Source organism: Poecilia latipinna, unplaced genomic scaffold (genome assembly GCF_001443285.1).
Source record: "Poecilia latipinna isolate Pla-1442-1.1 unplaced genomic scaffold, P_latipinna-1.0 Scaffold397, whole genome shotgun sequence".
NCBI classification, from domain to species: Eukaryota; Metazoa; Chordata; class Actinopteri; order Cyprinodontiformes; family Poeciliidae; genus Poecilia; species Poecilia latipinna.
In genome coordinates, this window is record NW_015113013.1 from 69,089 (window position 1) to 94,386 (window position 25,298).

General features: G+C 44.7%; 1 protein-coding gene and 1 long non-coding RNA gene across 8 annotated transcripts in view; one reads left to right on the plus strand and one right to left on the minus strand.

Moving 5' to 3' along the window:
• The window catches only part of agap1 (ArfGAP with GTPase domain, ankyrin repeat and PH domain 1), a 57,287-nt gene extending 32,161 nt beyond the window's left edge, over positions 1-25,126 (minus strand). The window contains exons 1-9 of one of the 6 annotated variants that reach the window (XM_015037168.1): positions 24,080-25,125; positions 9,309-9,367; positions 9,144-9,231; positions 8,432-8,446; positions 7,345-7,430; positions 6,463-6,604; positions 5,501-5,635; positions 777-904; positions 529-684 (exon numbers count right to left, since the gene is read on the minus strand). In XM_015037168.1, coding sequence (XP_014892654.1) covers positions 529-684; positions 777-904; positions 5,501-5,635; positions 6,463-6,604; positions 7,345-7,430; positions 8,432-8,446; positions 9,144-9,231; positions 9,309-9,367; positions 24,080-24,242 — 972 coding nt within the window. In that variant the 5' untranslated portion in view covers positions 24,243-25,125. Of the gene's footprint in view, positions 1-528; positions 685-776; positions 905-5,500; positions 5,636-6,462; positions 6,605-7,344; positions 7,431-8,431; positions 8,447-9,143; positions 9,232-9,308; positions 9,368-14,220; positions 15,567-24,079 lie in introns of those variants that run through there. The other 5 variants (XM_015037166.1, XM_015037165.1, XM_015037164.1 and 2 more) reach the window with 5 other exon arrangements.
• On the plus strand, positions 7,437-8,935 carry LOC106950369 (uncharacterized). Of its 2 annotated transcripts, none has more exons than XR_001425605.1 (2): positions 7,437-8,211; positions 8,300-8,935. It is a non-coding gene; the product is annotated as an uncharacterized LOC106950369 (long non-coding RNA). The 2 variants fall into 2 exon arrangements; XR_001425606.1 differs by having other exon boundaries at positions 7,437-7,599.
• Positions 25,127-25,298: the final 172 nt, after the last annotated feature.

The following is a 25,298-nucleotide window of genomic DNA, read 5'->3' on the forward strand; positions in this document are numbered from 1 at the left end:
ATAAAATGTTTAAATTAGCTCAACCGACTGGTTACCATCGGTTACCGCTAGCTGCAACACTACCTGTGCTAATGCTAAAACACTGAGGAGCAAATCACAATAACCAGAGACATGATCGCTCTTCCTAAAGGGATTTACCAGCTGTAGCTAATGCTAATGCATGACTTATACACATTAGCTAAGCTAATGTTAAACCAACATATTTGGCTATAGTTAATGGTTAACCTTTACCACTAATTATAAATATTAGCTTAGCTAATTCTACCTGCTATGCCAACATGATATTTGGCTATCGCTAATGCTAAAGCTCTAATTTATCCAGGATTCTGTAAACGTAGCTGTGCTATTAGCAGATTAGCGGACGTATAGCCACCACTGTCCGTTACTTCCTGGAGCGTTTTATGAAATCTGAACAGTTTTAAAATAAACCCGCCATGTCGGATCCTCTGGTACCGGTCCAGAACCACTGACAGAACCCGACCTGCTCCTGCGATTCTGTCTGACCTGATGCTGAGATCAGAGACTCACGGTGAAGAGGTTGGAGCGGCGTTTGGACTGCTTCCTGACAGGTGTGGGAGTGTTGGCGGCCTGTGGTGCGTCGATGCGAAGCTCCTTCTGGCTGGTGCTCGGCGTGGACGGAACCGACGAAGAGTAGTCACTCAGACTGCCGCCGCCGTTACTTGTCTGCAACCAGTACCAGAGCACCGAGAGGCTGGGTCAATGCTCACCATGTGAAACAGGATAAAGACACAGAAAGGAAGTCGAGCGGAGCGGACCTGGCTGACGTGGACGGCTGAGACCTGAGCAGCGCAGACGGACGTGTGACTTGGAGAGTTGGGGAGTGACTTGCAGGGTCCGATGGAGAGCTGCTGCTTCTTCCTGACGGCAACGACCTTCTGGGCAACTGAAGGACAACGGCAACACAACGGCAGGGTTAAAGACCAGGAGATGATACAGGTCTGGATCCAATCAATCAGTCAACTAATCAATGAACCAATCAACCAACCAACCAGAAACAAACTGCTAAGGGTAACACCAGGCAGAGATAGCGATCTTTAATCCAGTCAGTGATTTCTAAACTACCATCAGTACTTAAAGACTCTTCTCTTCCTGGTTTTAGTCAGAACTTCAGCAGCAGCTTTCTGGATCAGCTGCAGGAATCAATGTGACTAAAACATGGCTGAGTCTCTGTGATCCTGAGATGTTGTTCAGGCGGCAGAAGGCCGTCTTTGTAACGTCTCTGGAGGTTCAGACGTTTCAGGCCCTAAGAAGCGTTAATTTTCTGCGGTTGAACCCTGGCTGTGATTCTGAGGCAGCAGAGAGTTCAGACTTTAGAGACTCCATTATCTCCGTTCCAATAAACTCTGGCCGGCTTCGTTCTCCCCCAGATGAAGCCATTGTTTTAATTGGGCTCGTTAAAGCCCTGGGCTTCGTTAACGAGGAGCCGCTCGTAAACATTTACCTCCAGGTGACTCGGGCCGAGCCAAGGGCAGCGAGAAGAGAGAGCGACCTCGGCGGTCTTTAAAGCGGCCGCTGCGGCGCAGAGAGGCTGTTCAGAACAAAAACAGGCGATGAAAGGAGGCGAGCGATCAGGGCGAGCGCGGCGGCGGCGGATCAGACGCCGCTCCTGCTGCTCGGCCACCGCTGCTGGCAGGCTGTATTTTACTCTGAGGGGCTTTAACAGTTATGATAAGGTTGTGCTAAATATTTAAACTACATGGTTAATACAATTTAACTCTATCCATCAATCTCAGCTCTGCGGTGAGAAGCTGCCATTCCTTCTAATGGACACGTCTCCCCTCTGATCAGATTTATGGCGGGTGAGGCGCAGCGGGGCGGAGAGGTGAGGAAGAGGGGTGAGGCGGACACTGCGGCGTCTCACTCTTCTCACTTCACACTGAGGAGCTGCTTCAGCAGATCTGATTTATTTCACAGTTCAGGAATCAAACTGACCAGGATGAGTTGGTCGGGTCCCAAACATCTGGGTGGGAGGAAAACGGCTGACAGCTTTTAAAAATGGATCCACATTTGGAAAAGAAAAGGAGATTAATTAAAAAAGACGCAATAAAAACATTAAACTATGTACGTTCTAGTTTAGGGTTTCTTACTGTTTCATGTTCATGCCATGTGCTAGCTTGCTTGCTAGCTCGTTTGGCTACTAGCTTGCTACCTTGTTAGTTTTGTTTACTAGCTTGAAATGTTGCAAGTTTGCTATCTTACTTACTAGCTTGCAAACAAGGAATCTAACCTATTTTCTTGTTAGCTTGCTTACTAGCTCGCTACCTTATTTGCTAGCTACCTTTTGCTTGCTAGCTTGTCTGTTTGCTAGCTTGCTACCTTGTTTACTAGCTTGATATGTTGCAAACTTGTTATTTTGCTTGCTACCTTACTAGCTTGTGTGCTTACTAACTAGCTTTTTACCGTTATTGCTAGCTTGCTAACTAGCTTGTTACCTTGTCTGTTTGCTTACTAGATGGTTAGCCCTACACCTTATTATCTCACTGTCTTGCTAGTTAGCTGGCTCATATCCACCCCAAGTCTCTACATCCATATGACTAATATACAGGCTGTATACGTATTGTCAGTTGTGTGTGTGTGTGTGTGTGTGTGTGTGTGTATTGACACACTGGATTCGATCTCCTGGTGATTTCTGAGCCTTATTTATGCATGTGTGGTCATTATAGCTCATTAATGAGCGCTAACGAAGCGTCCAGAGTCTGCACTCCGACACGGATTATAAAGAAGAGAACCTCTCTCTCACACACACACACAGTTTATGTGTGTGACAGTGAGAGAGAGAGAGAAGGGGTTCATGTCAGTGTAATTAAGCTAATTAAATTAGTGCGCTGATGGACGAGAACGCACGTCGCTGTCACCCCCTGAGTCCCTCACACGGAGGTCACGCTCCGCTCCTCCCCCCACCGAACCGACCGGCTTCACTTCACATTACAGGAAAGCAGACACACAGAGACAGAGACACACAGAGAGACACTGAGGACAGACTGAGACACTCTGAGGACAGATGCTAACAGGACAGGTTACAGACTTTATTTGGGGTCTGACAGTAAAACCCCGAGCAGCCGTCGGTTCTACCTGCTCAATTTTAATCTTTACGTTAAACAGCCTCTCAGTTACATAATTCAGCTCTCATTAAGGTTTCCGTGGTAACCAGGACTCTGGACCTGGTGGTGTGCAGGTGTAGCCTGTTCAGGTAACAGAATCAGCAGCTCTGCTTCCTGCCATCATTATCTAGCTGGGTCTGAAGCCCCGCCCCCTCAGCCGGCTGATCGATCACTGAAGGTCACAGAAATATGTAAACAGCATCGATACGCGCTCATAAATTGTGATTTCATTCCCCATCGACTCACATTTACTAAATGCAGTTTAAATCAGGCGGTTCAGGACGGATCTGTCTCTGCATGAATCCTCCATTAATCATTAATATCAATGGAAACCAATCAGAACCAGAACCACAGCGTCCTGCAGCAGCTCATGACTGACACAGAAACAAAATCAATCCGACTCGTCGTTTCATCACCAAAACATAAAACCAGCTGGAAAAATGACCTGGAGTCCACGTCTGATCTGCAGAAAGCAGAAACAGAAAGAAACTGGAGGAACAGCAGCACCATCAGAACCACTGCAACACATCTAATATAGATATAGACATGACAGATAAACCAGGACTACACGATACGTCCTCATGCTAAATGTTTGCAAACTTCACCGAGCAGCATCTCTTTACAACGACACAGATAGGTTTATATCAAATAACCTCCATACTGCTAACGTGTTAGCTTGCTAGCTAATTTACTAGCTTCCTACCGTAATGACTTGCTAGCTGGCTTACTAACCTTCTATCTTTCTTGCTAGCTTTATGCCTTGATGCTACAGTACTTCTTATCTTACTAGCTTGCTAGCTTGTTTGCTGGCTGCCTTGCTAGTCAATCATGGAGCAGCGCTGTCTGTGATCTTGACCTGGTCAAACTGTTAGCTTTGTGTTTTGATGCTCTAGAATACATCTAGTACCTAGTAATAAAGCTCTATAATCACCTCTCTCTGTGGCAATAATTTCATCAAACCCTCAGTTTGCGCCAATGAAGATTCATCCATATGTGCATGATGCAGCTCATGATTATCTCAGCAGAATAACAGAGACTATCCTGATGTTACACAGCCGATCCCAACAGACCTGAACTATTCAAAACAGAACGATGTGATAAAATAAAGTAAAAATAACATCAGATTATCACCAGACATGATGAGAAATGAAAGAGTAACTACAGTGTAAAATAATTTCTGCTATCTTTCCCAATCAGCCATCTTATTTGCATCATTAGGCATCATCGCTAACCTAATTCCTGTTGGGAGACTTTAATTATGTCCAGGTTTAATTTTTTCAACAGTTTTATACATAATGAGTTGTATTAAATTATTGGAGGCGGGACGTTAACACCTTCATTTTGATTAATTATTTACATAAATTTTAACACAATTAATCTAGGTTTTTTTCAAATGATCCTGAAGCTGATTGGATATGAAAACACTTTGATCAATCCGACGGTTGAGCAACATAAAAATAAATATCTCAGTTTGAGATCATACGTCTGTTTGTTCAATAACGTACCAGTAAAAATGTTTTTTAATTAAAATGTTGATTATTTAATTGATATAAAGTTTGATTAATTAGATTAAACGTTTTAATACACGAGAAATTATGACTGCAAAAACCTAGAAATGCTGTATAGATGCAGAAAATTCACTGGACGTCTGGAAACAGAGGCAGACTGCTGCGGGGACACACACACACACACACACACACACACACACACACACACACACACACACACACAGTGCTGCAGGCTGCTGCTGTCCACAGAAACATTAAACTCTTGGTTCTGCTGGATGATTAGAAAACTGATTAATCTGAGATAATGATGAGACAAATACAAGGAGGCAAATACACACACACACATACACAGACACACACTCACTGACACAGAAACACACACACTCACCCAGTGGAATAATTAAGAGGATAATCAGGCAGCGTTTAGTCTGCAGACTTTTCTCCTGAGGCTCGGCTCTGCAGCGCCGCTCAGAGTGGATAGGCTGCCCCCTGCTGGACCAGCGGCGCAACAGCAGCGCTGCTCATCATTACGGGTCGCAGGTTGAACACCGCTGGACCAGCCGGTTAATGTTGCCTTCATGGACTGATTTAAAGTAGTAAACTTGACATTTAAAGTTGCTGCGGATGACTGTGTTGCTCTGTTAGTGAAACCGGATCCGAACCGGAACCAGGCGGCCGGGTCAGTGAGGACTCTGATGGCTGCGGTCACTTTCAGCCGTAATGTCCGGCCCTTCATCTCCCCCCCTCCTCATTATAAAAGTTAATTGCGGCTGGTCGGAGCTGAATAGCCGAGCGGCGCCATTTCGCTCCTAATTGCGGAGCGATTAAGAGCCGATGGAGGAAAGTCACCTTCCCGCAGGAGCGGCTTACCGTCCTGGAAGACGCGCTCCACGTTCAGCCCGTAGGTGGCGCACGTCTCATAGTAGGTGCAGCGTTTCAGCTCGTTGGAAAGCTTCCTGGCGCGGCTGTCGTCGATCACCCGCGGGTTGGACGAGCTGATGGCGTCTGGAGGGAAACGACCGGGAGAGACGGTCAGGAGGAGTTTTAGCGCCCTCTGCTGGTGGACAGGCTTACACACCGATGCAATAATAATAAATACAAATAAATGATTAAATACAATTAATAAGAAATAAATTAAAATAGTTGATAATATAAAATTAATAAAGATAAAATAAAAAAGAAAAAAATTAATTAATAAATACATTAAAAAATGACTAAAATTTAAATAAGCACAAATGAATGACTAGATAAATCAGTTAAAATAAAATTAAAAACAAATGACTAAAAACATTTAAATAAAAATAAATGAATGATTAAATAAATTAACAAAACAAAAATAAAAAATAAGTGATTAAATATATCTAAATAAAATAAGATAAATAAATGAATAAATCAATAAAAAATAAATAAAAAACTATGAACGTTTGATTTTTATTTATTGATTTTTATTTACTGATTTTCAGTAATCAGAAAAATGAGCTGACAGAGATAAAAGTTTTGTTTCTGATGGACTCTCAGCCTGCTCTGGTTCTGGTTGGATCAGAACTGACTGGCAGTATTATGCTGAGGGCCCAGTTTGATCTGAAGCAGGTGAGACAGCAAGAGAGCTCCAGAAGTGAACTTTAACCTCCAAACAGAACCACTGAGAAAAGCACAGCAGAGGCTGCATCATGATGTGGTGTGACAGAAATGAAAGATGCTCACATGTAATGCTGCCTGTCGCCACCAGAGGGCAGCAGAGGATCAGACAGGAAGTGTGAGTGGATCAGGATGTTTCTGTGTGTGTGTGTGTGTGTGTGTGTGTGTGTGTGTGCGTGCGTGAGCGTGAGCACCTTGGGTTCCCACCAGCACCAGCGGCAGGTCGGCGGTGTTCCTATAGGACGCCAGGCGGCTGTAGTAGTGATAAACCGTCTGGAAGCTGATCTCATCCTCCAAGCTGAAGACGAACACCACGGCGTCCACCCACAGAGCAAACTGCACACACACACAAACAGGTCAGAGCAGACCACAGGCTGATTAAAACTGAAAAACTCGATGGAAGAAAAACACCTTTATAAGAAACAAATAATCAACCAGCTACCCGTACAGATTAATCATGATGAATTTATTATTGGAACCAACCGGGTTAATAATCAGTAATCATTAACTGGAGCTGAAACAACAACACAGACAGAGCAGAAATGAAGCAAAAAAAATAAAAAAATAAAATATGAAAAACTTTCTGTAAATCTGTTTTTTAATACAACATAATCAATAAAAATCTACTAGCACCTTTTGATATCAGTTATTAGTCAGTTAATTGATAAAAATATCAACAGAAAAGTTTGAAAATAAAATCTGTTAATAGATTTATGGATTAAAAGGAATTTAATTATTTGTTTACAACTTTTAACATGTTTTGAATATTATATTTAAAAAGTTTAAATAAAATCTGCAGAATGTCAGGTTTTTTTAGACAATTAATCATCAGAATAATTTATTAATCAATAGTTAGATAATTCCTAATATGGATACATTGACGGAATATTATATTTTATTATTTTCATACTTTTTTAAAATCTTAAAGCTGTCTCTCGATAAATATTTTTTGCAAGTAACTTGCAGAGTATAATAGTCCACCAAGATGAGAAATTTAATTAATTTTAAGTTGAAACTGAATTAAAAGCTGATTTATTAATCATATTTATTCTCCCGGTATGAGCTGCAGTACCTACCTGCGCCTCTGGGGGGCCTCCTTCATCCCTGATGAGTAACAGGTGACTCTGGCCGTCCACCACGATCTCCTTCTTAAAGCGCCCTCCTGCGGCAGAGAGGGGAGCACAGCTGATTGGTTCAGCAGCTGAGGTCACAGGGGCTTAAACTAGCGCCCCCTGGCGAACAAGATCATTATTTAACAGCAGGGTCTCTGTTAGCTTGGTGCTAAACCAAACTCTAAAGCCACAAAATGTTCCACGACCGTTTGGAAAAAGGTGATATTTAGACAAATATTTTCTAAAGGAAATTGTATCAAAAAGTTCGGAGTAGTTTAACCTCTGGCCTCTAGGGGCGCTGTTCAGCCGGATTAAATGCTGCCGTTTCCTGACCCAGTGAACCTGATGTTCCGTCTGACCCGCCCCGAAATCTTACTGGACTCAAACCGCCATCCAGTCAGACCTGAACTGGAAAATTTTCTCTTCTGGGTCAGAATGAGATTTGATTTCATCAAGCTACTGAGGATGAAGACGACGAAGAGCTGGAAAACGGCAAAGTACGAAAGAGAGGCGGAGCTAACAGCTAGCTAGGCTAACAGTCGGCTAGCAGCAGCTGATTGGAGTCGGCTTTAGGTTCTGCAGAACCGATTGGGTTCTTAAAAACATTTACCGTCAAAACAGAATTTGGAGGAAAAATCTGAAACACAGAGGAGAAAGTCTAACTTCTTATCTGGTTATACTTTATTACTTGATAAAAATAATCTGACCTTCCTGCGCATTTTTAATCTCGACTTGTTACATAATTAAATAAATGAACATATACAATCTAAATAAATAAAATATTTTAAATAAATAATTCTAAGCAAAAATATAAAAAGAAAAATCCTTAAAGTGAGTAAAATATAAAATGTTATCAATAAACAGTTTTCTGGCTGGTCAGCTGAAGGTTTAGAGAAACTTTCTTGTGTTTTGTCAATAGAAGACAAGATATGAGCTGCTGCCAAAGAGCTGCTGCTAGAACCAACACCAGCCTAATGGATGGATGGACAGAGGGATGGATGAACAAATGAACAGGTGGGCAGATGGATGGACTACCAGAGCGAGAATTTACCTGCATCCACGTCAGCTAGATTATCAGACCGTCCCAGAAAGCAGCAAGAGAGGAAACACAAAGCAGAGCAAGGTCAGAGGCTGAAGGACATGCAGAGGTCACAGAGACAGAGGACAGCAGGCTAAATCATCTGGTTCCTGTTCTGGATCTGCTTCCTCCTGGTTTAAAGGTCAGAGGTCAGGTAAGTTTCTGTCCTCCGCTAACGGCAGCGCTGGTCTGTCTGAGTGGCCCTGAACGCACCGCAGAGCAGGACGACCCACCGGGCCGCCGCTGCACCAGAACCAGAATAGTTCTGGTCTGTGGTCCGGCTGCGTTGCCACGGTAACCCGGCCCCGTGTATTTTTAGAGCGGAGGAATGTGCTTCCTGCTGGAGCCTCCAGCTGCTGCTGAACCGGACCAGAACCGGACCAGAACGGGCCGGTACCAAGCCCCAAACATGGAGTGAAGAAAGAACAACTTATGTACTAATGTTAATAAAAATATAGAAATAAATCTGTAAAAAAATAAGGATAAATTATGGAATAAGAGTTGATTCTGTTCGGTTTGGTCAGGTTCTGATCCGCATAACCTTCCTGCAGTGAACCTGGGTCTGTGAATGTTCTGGTCGGTTCCAGTTAGAGGAGACGCTCTGACCCAGTTCTGCTCATTATTTTGGTTAATTTCTGATCAGAACCCAGAGGAATCGGGTCAGACCGACACCAGAACCCCTCACCTTCAGGAGACTCTTCCTGGACATAGGTTCCTGTCAGGTACCGGTGGACCAGCGCCGACTTCCCGCTGGCCAGATTACCCACAATGCCCTGTGAGGAGACAGAACCAAGCGGTTAGTTCTGATCGGACCGGACCGGGCTGACTCGGACACGGAACCGGGACTCACCACTTTGAGTTCTGGTACGGTCCGGCTGAGGGTCCACTCCTGGCTGTTGACGAAGGCGTCTGAGGAGAAAGCAGCGGTTAGTCAGGTCGGATCGGGTCGATCCAGAATCACGGCTCACAATTATTCATACTGCAGCACCACAAAACCCAAAACATGACCTGAAGTTGGTTCTGATTCTGCGAAGGCCCGGTCACCAGGAAAACATCAGAATTTTATTCAAATCTAAACATTCACTGTAAAACTGGAATCTAAACGTTTGGTTAGAATTAAATGATTAATTCAACAATTAAAAATTTATTCTGTAATTTAACAGATTAAAAATCTGAAGATTCTTCTTACATTAAAATGTTTTTTCATATTTTCTTATTAATTACAAGACAAAAACTGACTTTGTGGAAAAATATACATATATTTTACAATAAAGGTTCAAAATGAAATGATTTTTTTCCCTAAATAAATCCTGAATTTGTTCAGATGATTCAATAAAAGCAGGAAAAAATTACAAATTATTAAAAAAAAAAAAAAAAAAAAACACTTTTTATTGTAATTCTAATCGCTTACACTGTAAAAACAAATCCCATCTAAAATATCCTTAGATGAGGTAAACGTATTTTATTTGGATGAAACACCAGAACCGGGTCACACATCAACCCATTTCCATCTCCAGTCATGAAAAGTAGTTTACACTCAGCGTTTTGTTGCATTTTGATAGTTTAAGTCGGCTTAAACCAGCCATGGACTTTGGGACAAAGTTTATTTTTGTTTGGACTTTTCCAGAGGTTTGTCCACAGAATGTGGTCAGGGTGATCCTGACCTGGTTCTCGGGTCCAAACTTCCGTCCACATGGAAAGAATGCAGAGCGTCGCGTCCCGATTGGCTGGCAGCCTCACAGAGGCGGGCATTGTTCGGCCTGTATGGAAAGCTGATGCGTCACGTAATGCCAGGCAGGATGTTGATCCAGCTGCTTCCTGTTTTCCTCCGCTGCACCAGGTGATGGACCAGCAGCTTCAACTGGGAGGAAACCAGTAACCAGCCAGCAGCTGCTGGGAGATCCAATGGTACCGGTACGAGGACCGTTTCCATAGAGACGTTTCTGATAGGAAGGCGAACAGAGGGACTTGTTGTAATCTGCCTCAGTCAGCTGTCTGCTGGGTTGAGATATGGGCGGGGCATGTGGTGGGCGGAGTCAATGGGAGGAGTCAGTGGTGGGCGTGGCCATCAGCAGGCGGGATCTCCTCAGATGAGATCAGACCCACGGGGTCAGGTTGGGTCGGGTCGGTTCTGCTGCTCAGGCTGCAGATATTCATGGTATGAAGATCATCCAGAACACGTCAGAACCTGAACCTGTCTGCACATCAGCAGACAGCCAGCAGAGATTATTATCAATAATTAATAAAATAAAAATGATTTAACATGGACAAGATATTCAAAAAGGCTTCATTACTTCTTAAATGAATAATCATGAGAAAATTATTCTAGTTATTTATTTTATTGGAATTTAAATTGCTTTAAATAATATATATATATATTTTTTTATTTTTTTTTATTTTGTCCCTTTAAAAATATTGAACCTGTTTATGATTTCATTTTTACATTTTTTAAATGTTACTTTTTTTAGTTTTGTTTAATCTTTTTATATTTATTTTTGATGAAAACAGTATTTTTCTAGCCACAACTTTATGTTCATATTTTTCTTTATTAAATATTTTTATATTTATTTTAGCCTTTTTTTTAAATGTTTGTTACATATTTAGAATTTTAGCATCTTGATGAAAAGTTTCTGTCTGTCTTCAGTTGCTTTTCATTATTTATTTTCATAGATTTGGTAGTTTTATATAATATTTAAAAAGTCTGTTTGGATAAACTGATCAAAATCTCCTGGATGAGGTCAGTCAGCAGCTTAAAGAACGACAGGAATCTGCTGCTGATGCGTGAACGTCTCACAAACAGCTGACAGGGTAAACAAGAGCAAGCCACGCCCCCTAGACAACAGACCACGCCTCTGACCGTGAGATCACGCCCATCGACCAACAGGCCACGCCCCTGTACCATCCCAGCTCAAAGGGACAAACAGAACCAGAACCTCCTGATGTCGGGTTCTTACTGGTTCTGACCCATTCTGGTAGACGAGTTCTGCTGGGGTTCCCCTCCGGAACCGTCTTGTTCTGCAGAACAAAGGCTGTCTGTTTGCAGGTCAACCTGTCTGACAGGTAACACACCTGGAGGAAGAGGAGTGGCTCTTCATCATCAGCTGCTCTGTCTGCAATTCGTCCTCCTGATGACACTACATGCAGGGTGGTCCAACATGCGGCCCGGGGCCATGTGTGGCCCCTGACCGCAGCTAAGAAACGGTGGATGTGTGGCCCTGAGGCAGAATCACTTCCTAAACTCAGATTTCCATGGCAACGTCATATTTTACATGGAAAACCCACAACAACAGATCAGAGCATGAAGTTCTGCCACAAAGATTTAAAGAAAATTCAGATTTTAACATCTAGAAATGAAGCAAAAACTGTAGAAATGGAAAATAATTGATTCATAAAGTTAAATGTAAACATGAAGGAAATTTTATTCTCATGGATTCAGTGATAAAAGTTTGGATTGGACAAAAACTGGAGGACTGGTGACCCAGAGGGAGGTCTCTGGACCCAGAACCAGAATCAGACCCAGAGTATCAGAACCAGACCCACCCTGCTCTTATCTGAGCAGCAGAACCAGAACAGGTCCAAATAGAACCAGCAGTGGAGCCATGATCCCATCAGATTCAGACCAGAACAAACGATCAGCGTGAAGAGCAGGAAACAGTGATAGGCTATCTCTCTCTCACACACACACACACGGTGTGACCTATATCTGAGCCTGTAATCAGCCGACCACCACCCCTCCCCCGCCTGCTGCTGGCAGCCTGCCGCCTGCTGCCTGGCTGCTCCTCTTCCTCCTCCTGATCAAACGCTCCACTCCGGCCGGTTCTGGCCCTCCTCTCAGGGCAGCCTGGAGGCCGGGGGCGTCTGGCTGAGATGAGCCGGGCCAGCTCAGTCTCTTGGGCTTTGGACCAGCAACCCGCAGGCAGCAGTACCAGCAGGTTCTGACTCCTCCAGGAAACAGGAGTAACGGTTCCTGATGGTTCCTAATGGTCCAGAGAACCCAACCGGGTCAGAGAGGTTCTTGTCCATTACACTTCAGCTTTATTCCTCTGGGACCATTAGCCATTAGCTAAATATTGTTTAGTTTTCATTAGTTTTAGTTCTTTCATATTCTGGTTCATTCTTAGATGCTTCTGTCAAAAGGTCAGAGTGATTATGCTTACGTAATAAATACTAAACAGAAACTATATTCATTTATTGTTCATCAACCAGCTGCCTCAGTTTTTAGATGTTTGTAGCTCCGTATTTTTTCCATTAGCTGATCTGAACAGTTTGTTTCACATCAAATTGAAATGCTAATAACTAAAACAGAAAAACAAAGGATATTATTTATAGTTTTAATGTTTTAGTTTGATAAAAGCACAATATTTTCAGTTATAGTTTTCCCATTAATTCCAGCTTTTATTTGTTTCACTTTTCATGAGTTTCAGTTTTCTTTCTTTAGTTAGCGTTAGCTTTAGCTAACTGTCCTGTTTCTACCGTCATGCCAACAGCTTCATCACATAAAAGTCAGACAGACGATCAGCCTGCTGTTTCCCCTGCAGACTGAGGGGTTCCACTGAGCCAATGCTAACATTAGCCTAGCGCTAGCTAGTTGAGGCAGAGCGCTAGTTAGTATGTTAGCAAGAAGTAACAGCAACTGACAAGTCGGACTGATGCGAACATGAGATCTGCACATGTTCATTACCGTCTGCACCAGTAGCCAATCACAGGCTGGGATTTTCTCATCCAATCAGAGCGCTCCTTATAAATACTGGATAACCAACCAATTAAAGCCAGCAAAACTTAATGCTGCAGCAAGCTGCAACAAAACGGCAGCAAAAAACATTTAAATACTTTAACTCTGAGAATATTAGTGAAGTATTAAATATTATGACTTTATTTTACCCTTTATTAATTATTTTAATTTTGTTTAATTTGAAACGTGACCAGAATTACACAGAATGACTGATTACATGTTTTTATTTTAACTGTCTGACTCGTCCTGACTCAGCCTCAGGCTCTTTATTTTTAGACGTTTGTCAGAAGTTTTACTTCCTGGTTCTGACCCGGTCGGTACTCTGGGCTCTTATTGTGATGGAGCCTCCAGCTGGCTGAGCTTCAGGATAACTGGATCAGCTCAGCGTCCCAGTCTGACCGGGTCGGGTCAGCAGGTCAGCAGCAGGGGGCGGGGCCTGTGAGGACAACCCACCTGATTGGCTGAACCTCAAGAGTGAATCACAGAGTACAGTAGAGGATGTGTGATGCTGCGGGCCGCCAGAACCAGTTCAATAAACCCTGAGGGCCCAGAGAGCGGCCCTGCCGACCTCATTTCCTGTCACTAAAGCTGCTATTGAGCGCGCTCAGTTCTCCTCTCAGGAGGACATCACTTCTGCTTGGCCGAGGATGTAGGTCACACGCGGACACACACACACACTCATGCATACACACACACACACTCAGGTGTGTGAGGAATCCCAGAAATGTTTTCTCCCTCTGAGCCGTCAGTCCAGCTTCTGTCTGGAGACGATAAGAGATGTTTAAACAGAAGTCAATCTAGATTCATTTTCTAGATTATGATTCTGGGTAAATCAATTAAAACATTTAGATTTAAAAATATATTACTGATATATTGTTTTCTCTGGTATTTGTGTCATAATCTCAACCGTTTAAAATAATCTGAATTGAGGATTATTTGATAATCTACATTTCACAGATGAACCTGCTGGTTCTGGACCGTTTGGACCGGGTGTGCTGCTGCCTCCAGCAGGTAGCAGGTGTGTGGTTACCATGGTTACCGTTGGCTCCGTCCCCGTCCATGCTCTCCGTGCTGGACGGCGCCCCGCTGCGCCGCAGCGACCTGCTGATCCCGGGGCTCCGGACCGGGCTGGGTCTGGAGAAGAACCCGCTGAAGAAGCGTCCCAGCCGCCGGTCGCCCCCCTGTTGCGCAGCGCCGTCGCCCTGGTTGTCCCGTCGCTGCAGGTCGCTGTTGTCCAGCGTGCGGTTCTTAGCGGCGCCGGCCCTCTGGCGGCTCAGCTCGGTCAGGGAGTCGGTCCTGTTGAGGACGGCCCCCACCTCCAGGGTGCGGCTCTTCTCCCGGGTCCTGGTTGGCGGGGCCTGCTCAGGGAGTGGGGCCTGCTCAGGGAGTGGGGCCTGCTCAGGGAGTGGGGCCTGTGGCGGCCCGTCTCTGGACGTGGCGTGGAGCCGCAGCAGCTCTCCACTGATCCGGGTCCGGACGCTGAAGCTGAAGCTGCGCTGCAGCAGGCTGGGCTTCGGGTGGGCCCCGGGTTTTGGCGGGTCCCGCTCCTCCATGCTGCGGGCCTTCAAGAGCCTCCTCACCTTGGCAGCAGCGGTTTCGGGCCGCGATTCGTCGCGCTGCGCCCTACGGGACGCCCTGAGCCGGCCCAGCTCCAGCTGACCTGTGCTGAACGTCCTGAACCTCCTCATGATGCCACCCTGAGCTGCCGCCGGCTCCGGCTCCTCCTCCAGCACCCCGCCCCCCCGACCCCTCTCTTCCTCAACCCCCCCCAGGTTCTCCCTCTTCACCAGCGTCAGGGAGATCCGGTACACGGTCTTCCTCTGAGGCGCTCCTCTCTCCATCAGCATCCTGATGTTCCAGATGTTTCTCACTGTCCTGGCTCCGCTCCGGCCGCCATGGCGTTCCCCCCCCCCTCCAGGCTGCTGCTCCTCCCCCCCACTTCACCTGGGACCAGAGCGTCGCTGCGTCAACGCTTTCAGCTGCCGCCGAGCAACGAGGAGCTCCAGAATGCTGCTGCTGTCTGAGCCGCTCCACTGATCACTGACACCCACACAGAGCCGGCAGGGGAGGAAACCTGGAGCGGAGCGCCAGGGAGGAGGAGCCAGGAGGGGAGGAAACCTGGAGCTAAGCACCGGCGAGGAGTAGATGGGAAGGGAGGAAAGCTGGAGTGGAACGCCGGAGGTGGACTGGAGGCGAAGCTACACTCACATCAGATCCATCTGACCAACTTTCCTAGGAAAGTGTGACGGAGGGAAAAACTGCCTCTGATCTGAACTCTGAGCTGCAGTTTGTTTAAATGTAACCGACTAATAAACCAAATAATAACACAACTGAATCCAAATTGTGGCCCCGGGGCCATTTGTGACCCTTGAAATGAGTTTTTTTGGACCCTGACTACAAGTCAAACAAACAAACAAAAAAATCATTAAAAACCAAAAGCTATAGAAATGATCATTTTTTTTAAATAAAGCAACAGTCCAAAACATTTATGTTTTGATACATAGATTTAATTAAAAAACTGTTTAATAATAAACTGGTAAAGCTAAAATAATAAATTAATTTTTGTGTTTTTAATTTTGTCTCCAGTTTAAAAAGTTTGGACACCCTTTGGATGAACTGAAGGTGTCAAAACTTTTTACTCTAAATTAAAACTGAAACATTTATTTTTAATATGTTTGCTGTTTTAATATGTTTGCTGTTTTAATATGTTTGCTCTTCATTAATAAACCAAATGGATCATATTTTTTCCTCTGGGTTTATTCTAGTCTCCAGCAGGAAAACAGGAACTCCAGTCCAGGTTTTCCAGCCTGCTCTCTTTCCCCACAGCGCTGGCTCTTCCTCTTCCTCCTCCTCCTGCAGCCATACAGGCTCCAACAGCAGACTCCCAGTCCCAGCTGGTCCTGTCTCACAGTTTGGGATGGTTCCTCCAACCAGAACCAGAACCCAACATGTTCCCTCTACAGAACCAGCAGAGCTGCTGGAGCCGCCATGTTGGTCCTGCTGTTTGCAGATGATGCTGTGATTTAAATGAAGCTGAGGGAAAATCCCTCAGCCTCTCCGGGTCTCCCAGTGTTCCCAGTAGAACCTCCAGACTGGGTTCTGACCCGGTTCTCAGACGTCCAACCAGCTGGTCACATCACAGATGTTTGTTTTTATTCTAATGTTACAAAAATTCAATCTGGAGCTGTTGTTTCCATGAAATTTGAATTAATCTGTTCACATGATGAGTCGATAATAATCACGGTGGATGTAGACAGTTAACGGAGTTTTATTCATAACTCAGCCAAGGTGGCGCTAATGCTCATCTGTCACCCAATCAGAGGAGACAGTTCAGGCCTTGGAGCGATAAGCCCCGCCCACCTGGGAGCAGTGGTTTGGGGGAGCTCTGGTTCTACTTCCTGTTTTCTTCTGTGTTTCCTGCAGTAGTAACTTGCGGCTCTGGTCATGTGACTCATGATGCGAAACAAAGAGAAACCAAAATCATCCCAGAAAAATAAGAGACTTTCTAAAGTTGAACTTTGACCCTGTATGGTCTGGATCCCTTCATGTCTCAGTGTCTCCAGAATCAGAACCAGTTGTAGGGGTCAGAGGTCGTCCTGGAGAAGTGGGAGGAGCTACGCAGGAGTTTGTGGATCAAACGGCCTGGTCCTTCATCCTCACCTCAGACCTTCATCATGTTTCCTCCTCTTCTTCCTCACTCTGTGATTTTCATGCGTCACACTGAAAACATTCCCTCCTCCCATCTTTCTATTCCTTCTCTCTGTATTTCCATCCATCCTTCCTGAGTTCTGTTGGAGGTGAAACGGGTCAGAACCTCGACAGATTCTCCCCTCAGGTTTATCTGCTGACCTCTAACCCCCACAGGACAGACCTTTAGTCTTAGTAGCTCATTAAAAGGTGAGAGGCGACTGACTGGTAGATTCTGCATATTTCCCACCGAATGAAATAGAACAAAGAAATTCCTTTATTTTATACTAAATGTTTTAATATAAAAATAGTTTTTAATTTCTTAGCTCTGAGATTTCAGCATCATCATTAATCAGCTTTAACTGGACAGTAACGGTTCCCCCATCAGGTTCATTTAACCTCATCGATCATAGAAACCTCCTGCAGTTTGAACTGAAACAACTGGAACCGGACCAGAACCATGAAGCAGCTGCTTGAAACCAGTAGATAGACTGAACTGGAATTGCTGGAAAACAGATGAAGATATCTGCAGCTGATTTAGGGAAAATCCACCAAGATGACAAACTGATGTCACATGTATGAAAACACTGAGGGATCATCAGCATAAAGACTGATTCACCTCATCGCTCACAATGTCACAGCTCTACAGCCTGATAACTTCATTAGCCTGTTAGCTTCGTTAGCCTGCTACCTTCTGGATAACAAGCCAACAAGCCTGTTGGCTTCTCTAACAAAAACCAAGCTGCTCAGCCACGTTCCACACGTATGAAAACACTAAGGTATCATCTGTGTAAAGACAGAAGCCATTTCACAAAGTAAAATGCTAATTAGCTGGTGAATTTAGCAGATTAATCATCAGGAAATGACCAACATTCTGCTGAAACAGCAGCTGATCTCTATATGTAGTTTATTTTTTATTTACACATCGCCTGTTTTGTGTTTATTGATTTATCTATTGGATGGTTGATTAGTGACTATAGAAAACTGACTGAAATGTTCCTTTATAAATAGTTATATAAGATATTAAATGAAAACAGTGAGTCTCGTTGGGGTTCCCCTGGGCTCTGCTCTTGTCTCCTCCTGATTCTGGTCCATGGAGGGACAGACGGAAACATTAACGTAACATAAAGGATGTAAAACCAGCTGAGGTCAGAGCGGCCAGCAGAACCTGAACTGGGTCAGTGAAGTTATCATGGCCTTAGAGCAGTAAAGTCCTGGAACCCAGCAGAGTGTTGATGTGGTACTGGACCGGCTGCATGGTACTGGACCGGCCGCGTGGTACTGGACCGGCTGCGTGGTACTGGACCGGCCGCGTGGTACTGGACCAGCTGCATGTTGGTGCTGCGTTTCTCCATGCTATGAAATATGCATGCGGCGCTGCAGAGGCTGCCGGAGCGCTCACTGTGAGGAGACCGGCGCCGACCCAGCCCGGCCCAAACAGAACCAGGCGTTGGCAGCTGATTTTATCCCCGTTGATCCGGAAACTAAAGGCCGGATTTATTCAGGCGCAGGCGCTAAATCCAGGTGTGACTGCAGGTGGAACCAAACCAACAACCTGAGCAGCTGCAGCATCTTCCTCCCACGCTCTGCCTCACCCTACAGCCTGGAAACTGGGTCAACCAGCAGCGGGCGGGGGAGGGGCGGCAGCAGGCCCCCTGCTGACAGCATCATCACTATGCACACACAGGTTTCAGTTTCCAGCAGAAAAAAACTCCTCAAAAACGGCAAAACAAAGCAAAGCAGGCGGCAGTGACCAGCAGTGACCAGCAGGGGCACCAGACAGCATGAAGGTTCTGTTGGGTCAGGATCTGACCCATGTGAACCCGGACAGGAAGCTCCTGCCCCACCAACCAGACGCTGCTGTGTTGCCATGGAGACCACTGTGTGGGGGTAGGGGCCGCTCTCACTGAGCGCGTGCAAACCAGGATCCAGACCTGGATGTTCTCCTCCTCCACCAGATTCAGTCAGGTCTGCTTTGATGGCTTTGACTTTCTGGGCCTTCAGGGACAACGTAGATCTGTCTGAAGTCGAAAGCTGCACCAGGAGCTGACAAGGAGAGGCAGGTCGGCTTCCTACCAGCAGCTGCAGCACAGATGGAGACCAGCTCATCACACATTCATGAAGTTATAATGCAATGCTTTAATCCTGGAGGAGGTGGAGGAGGAGATGAGGGAGGACGCCGACGGTTCAACTCCCAGGAGAGACTAACAATACAAACCCAGCAGGGAATTCAACCTGCAACTCTCATCCAATTCAATCTCCAAACATTTAGAATGACCTTCATTTGATCAAACACAAAACTGTCAGGTTGGTTTCCACCAAAACATGAGGATGGAGGCCTGGTGGGGACAATTTACCTCAAATGAACAACCATCGAGCATCAGCCTGTTTTAATAAGAGACTGGAGAGAAAGAAAACAAAGAATTAAAGACATAAAGACAACAAGAAAGAGAGGAAATAAGAAGGAAGAAAAGAACGAAAGAAACAAAGAAAAGAGAAAAAGAAAGTTAATAAAAAAACAAAAACTCAAAGAAAGAAAAGAAGAAAAAGAATAAAAGAAATGACAACAAAGAAGAAAGGAAAAAAAAGAAAGAAAGAATGAAAGACAGAAATTCTCCCAGCTAAGATGAACGTTTCCTATCTGATTATCGGGTAAACCTGCTTTCCATACATTCAGTCAACATCAGCCCTGATTGGCCAGTTCCAGCTGAATCCCAACAGGAAGTGGATTTTATCTCCACCAGTGATCAGCGGCAACATGAAGGGCTGTTTGTTTGGTGTCTGACTACTGACCTTTGACCTCTCTGTTTATATCAAAACCTGAGAGCAGCCGACTGAATCTCTATGAACATCAGCTCTCTGCTGCCCCCTGCTGCTCAGCACACAGCGCTGCGCTCCAGAGCCATCATGACACTCTGCTGTCCCGCTGCTCAGCTGGTTGCCACGGCAACGCGGCTGCAGGCCAGCCTGTGGAACTCGTTGCCACGGTAACGAGCATCACTTCCTCAAACAAAGCAGGCCAGGTTTATTTCTGGCTGGTTTCTTGTGGAGATGACTCTGAGTCCTGCAGGAAATTATGCGACATCACTTCCTGTTTCTACAGCGTCCAGATCCACTTCTGAGCTTCAGCCAGTTTTTATCTTTATGTCATATTTATCTGATAATTAATGCAGGAAAAAACTCTCTATATAATTTTTTTTAAACTAAAGCTTATGCTCATTGTGGTTTCTACCTTAAAGCAGCAGCTGCTTCGTTTCTATGGAGGACTTCTACTGCCAATAAAGAGCTGCAAATACTGAAATAAATAAATGGCTTGATAAAATGATTAATATGGCAAATATTACATCTAAAAATCTAGAAATAAAACAGAAAAGAATGTATTCAATAAATACAGACTCTTAAAAAATAATTAGGCAAAGGAAAATAATTATTAAAAAAATTAGATTGGAAATGAAATGGAAAACTAAATATTATAGTTATTTATGGTTTAATGCAACTATGAATAAAGTTTTGGCAGCACCAGTCCTCTGTACATTTCCAGCAGCCTCAGGTTTTCTCTGCTGCCAGCTGGAGCAGCAGCTGCTTTTACACCTGCTGCGGCAACAACTCAGCCAGCAGGGGGCGCTAACGCACATCCAGGTGTCCCAACAGGTAGATGGACCAAGCACCTGGACATGTGGACATCTGGACGTGTGGACACCTGGACGCGTCTCGGCTGCGTCTCCTCAACAGGAAGTATCAACAGCAGCCGTGCTGCTTCCAGCAGTATAAATAGACTTCCTGTCCCGCTGACACAATGCGGTTCGTTAGCTTACAGTGGCTCCCAGGAGAGGCTGATGATGTCACTTCCTGCCACGCGCTGGCCGGCCCCGCCGGGCTCCGGAGCAGAACCGAACCGGGAACAGAAACGTTTACTGCAGGTCTCCAGACGGAGGCCCGGGCCGGCTCCCGTTTCCATGGTAACGGGCCAGCAGTTCACTGTCTGATAGAGAAGTGACACTTCCTCCTCTGGCTGGTAGAAACCAGAACCAGAACCAGGGATCCGTCTGGACCAGCAGACCAGACGTGTTTTACTCTTCTCTGCTGTTATAATAATAATAATAATAATAATAATAATAATTAGTAGTAGTAGTAGTAGTAGTAGTGCCAGTAGTAGTAGTATTATTAGTACTAGTAGCAGTAGTAGTATTATAGTAGTAATAGTATCTGTACTATTTTCACTTCTGTTTGTTTCTCTTCTCATTCTTCCTGTTTTCACTTCAAACTTCTTTAATCTTTTATTTATTTTCACTTTTATTAAAACTTCTGCTTATTTTAACATTTTACTTACAGTTAAATCTACCCATGTTATCATACTTGATATTTTCATCTAATTTTTAATACAAAATATTTTCTGTACAAGTTTATTTTTACTTAAAGTTTATTTATTTTCATCTAGTATTTCCTTAATCTTCTACATCTTAAAGAATTTATTTTTTTACAACTAGTACACTATTATTATTAATCTACAGTTTAGTATTTAAGATTTTAATTTATTTTTTCTCTTTTTACATTTCAATTTTTTTATTATTTTATTTTAACATGTCTTTTTTTCTATTTTTTAATACTAATACTTTTACTATGATTAACTTTCTTACTTTTTCACAGTTAGGATTTTTACTTCATTTAAAATTTACAAATATTTAATACAATTTTTAATTTTAATGAATAATTCCCTTTTTAAAAAATTTCATACATTTATATGGATATTAAATAATTTATTTTAAGGTTATATATTTATTATTATTAATTATTATGGTCATTATTGGTACAACTCAGCATTTAACTTTTTAAATATTTTTTTTTATAAATTCTTCTACATTTTCTGTTTCGTATTTAAAAATTTTCTTATAATTTTTTGTAAAAAAAATTTCTCCTTTGTTTTTTAATTTTTCTCCATTTCTTTTTGTGATAATATTAAAATTTTTCTGTTGGATTTTATTCATATGATTTTTTTCCCACTAAATTGTTTTATTTGTATTTGTTTTCATTGGCTGTCTTCTCTTAGGGCTTTTCACAGTTTATTCTGTGACCTCTGACCTCTCTTTGGGCTGAAGAACCGGTCCAGTGAGCTTTTAAGACCCAAATGTCCAGAACCGTTTTCTATGAACTCTGAAACAAACTACTTCCTGTTGGCCGATGCGTTTAAGGACCAGAGAAACCGTCATATTTTCCAGCCTCAGAACAGCAGCTTTTGTTCAGATCAAACTAGTGTTGCCATGGAGACGCGCTGGCTTAAATGACCTGAAGTGGGATTAAATAATGAGTCATCTGCAGCTGTTTCCTCTCAGGTTCATCAGGTTTCCAACGGCAACCGGCCTCAAAGCGGCGCCCGAGTCAACCAATCAGGCGGCTCCGTGATGCTCTGATGCTTTCCAGGATGAAACATCTGGAACATCAACACAGCCGATAATCTGGGCTGCTGCAGATTAACACAAACTAATCCCAGTTCAGCTCTAACTGGTTGAACTGGGATCCAGATGTGGCTACTGCCTGCACACCAGTCCAGATGTTCCTGCTGGATCCAACATCTGCCACCATAATCCCATCAGAATCCACTGAGCGCGCTCAGTACTCTCCGGCCTGGCGGTGACTCATCATCATCATCATCATCAGCAGCAGCAGCAGCATCTTCCTCTCCTCTGGAGGACAGACGCTCTGATGTTACATAACGGCCTGAAGCAGCTTTACAGCCGCTGAGGTTACACAACCAGGACCGGAACCAGAACCAGACCAGAACCGGACCGGATCAGACTGCAGAACTGGAACTGAAATGAAAAAACTCAAACCATCACAAAGATTTAGGGAGCTCTGCTCTGGAGCCCCTCGTTGCCATGGTGATTCCCTCCTTTCCCAGGGCCTAAGGTCAAACTCACAGATATTTATCTGGATCCACAGTGAGATTTGAACAGAACCTTCAGGTCCAGCTGCTAAAGAACTGTTCATCTGATGAGTTCAAGTCCATCTAATGCTAAACGCTCTGATAATGCTAAAGTCAAACGTTCTGCTAATAATACATGCTATGCTAATGCTAAGCGCTACACTAAAGCTAAGCGCCCTGCTAATGCTAAACACTGTTGGTTTAACACCAACATTTTGGGTTTAAACCTGAACCAGGTGAAAAGCTGCATTTATGTTAGGACTGATTTTAGTCGTCATAGTTACATAAGGAACCGGTTCTGGTTGTTTCCAGCAGAACCTGCCAGCACCGCAGTGTGTGTTTAAGCAGAACCTCAGCCGGGTTCTGGTTCTTTATGTTGCTTCAGAAACAGAAACCTGAGATCCAGGCTGACAGAGGAAACAAAGGCTGACGGTGAACAAACAGCAGCCGGGCCAACTGGGTCACACAGCCCGGCAGAACAAAGGTCTGCTCAGCTGCCGCGTCCTCTCTGGACCCGGTTCTGAACAGGAAGGGCCCGCTTCAGGATGGATGGACCAGCAAACAACAATGAAGGTTCCTGTGAGGTTCTGGAGGAAGCAGCAGCTGCAGCCGGGCTTCAGCCTGGACCGGGCCTGCAGAACCAACCGGACCTGCAGAACCAACCGGACCTGCAAAACCAACTGGACCTGCAGAACCAAACGGTTTGCAGAACCAAACGGACCTACAGAACCAACTGGGCCTCAGCTCAAATTAAACTGGTCATTATCTTCTGGCCCGCAGCATCACAGTCTGCCAAACAATAAGTCAATGCAAAATAACATGATGTTTTATGGAACTATTGTGATAACGATAAAAAGTGACGATAAGACAATATTTCTCTTTAGGTCTCACAGTAACCATAGTGACACAACCTGCTCACAGTTACACAACTGAACTGCATTCAACCAGATTGTCAAACTTATTGATTTGTATCAATACATTAAAATGATATATATATATATATATATAAAAAAAATCAATCGAAAACTAACAAAACTAACAATTCCAACAATACTGGAGGTTATAAAATAACGATAAATCACGATAAACGATACGATAACTGTTCAGACCAGAACGGAGGGCCTCAGGGATCTGGGCCGGGTCAAGCATGTTCAGAACCAACTCAGAGCAATAACACACACACACACGCGCACACACACACACACACCTGCGCGGCTCTCAGCAGCAGGATGTGCAGCAGCCCGGCGGGCCTGCAGAACCTGCATCTTTCTCTCGGTCCTACCTTCGATGGCGATGACGTGCTCCCGGATCTGGTTCTGCAGCAGCGGCTCCTCCACCCGCTCCAGCAGCTCGTAGATGGAGTAGATGTTCGGGTGCACCGACTCGAACCTCTGGATCTCGGACCGGATAGCGGCCGAGTTGGCCAGATGCAGCTGGTAGTTCATCCTGACGGGGGAGACGCGGCTCCAGGAACGACTTCAGGCTTTCTGGGAACAACTGTAACAATAATCCCGGAGAAATAATCCCGGATTCTGCTCTACATCCCGGGGAGAAGATCCGGGATTCTTCCAGCGGCTGCGGCCAGATGGCAGCTACAGTCCGGGGAAGGCTGCTTGTCCCCGGGGCTCCCCGCTTCCCTGCTCCGCTGCGGTGACAGATGTGCGGGAGGCGGCGGAGCTCCGCTGCCCCATATCCTTCCAGGCCGGGCTGGATTACCGGGCCGCTGGGAGTCCTGCAGCCGGATTAAACGGAGCTTCCAGCGGAACTTTGAGTCATAACTGACCGAAGGAGGAGGATGACAAACGGCCTGGTGGATGCTAGCTGGCTAAAGCTAACTAGCTGTAGCTCCCAGCAGCCGGGGGGAAAACTGGGAAAAGTCGCCGAATTCCAGGGGTGAGAGTCGGCCTCACATCAGGCCAGAATGCGGGGTTTAACCGCAGACAACATGCGGGAAAATAGCCGCGGGTCGGGGCTCGGTAATCAGTCTGCGGGGCTAGTTTGGATCCCTGCTCCTTGTTTTGTCTCCCTGCTGGTAAAAAGATCCGGATAACCTCCCCGATTCGGCTGGAAACTCAGCGGAGGGAGCCAACAGGAGGTACCGGGTGACCCAGGACGACGGAACCGGGTCAAAGCGTCAGGTATATCCCGCAACCAGAACCCAAACACCGCTCCTGTCCCGCTCCTTCTGCGCGGTGAGCTCAGTCCTGGATACACCGAAGATCCCAGCCGGGATTTCCTCCAGGACCATCAACCACACACCACCAAATAAAGACGTTCGGTTCAACCTTTCAAAATAAAACAGTTTAGTTTAACTTCCAGCTTCACTGTCTAACACGTTTATTTTAACTTGTTTATCCTCATTAATTTCCGGTAATTTCAGGGAAAATCAACTGTGTTTGTTTGTGTTTTATTAATTTAGTTTTTTTCTAATTAAATCAATACAATTAAATTTCAGTTCAGTTCCATTAAACTGGAATCAACCCAGTTTCCTGTAGCTACAA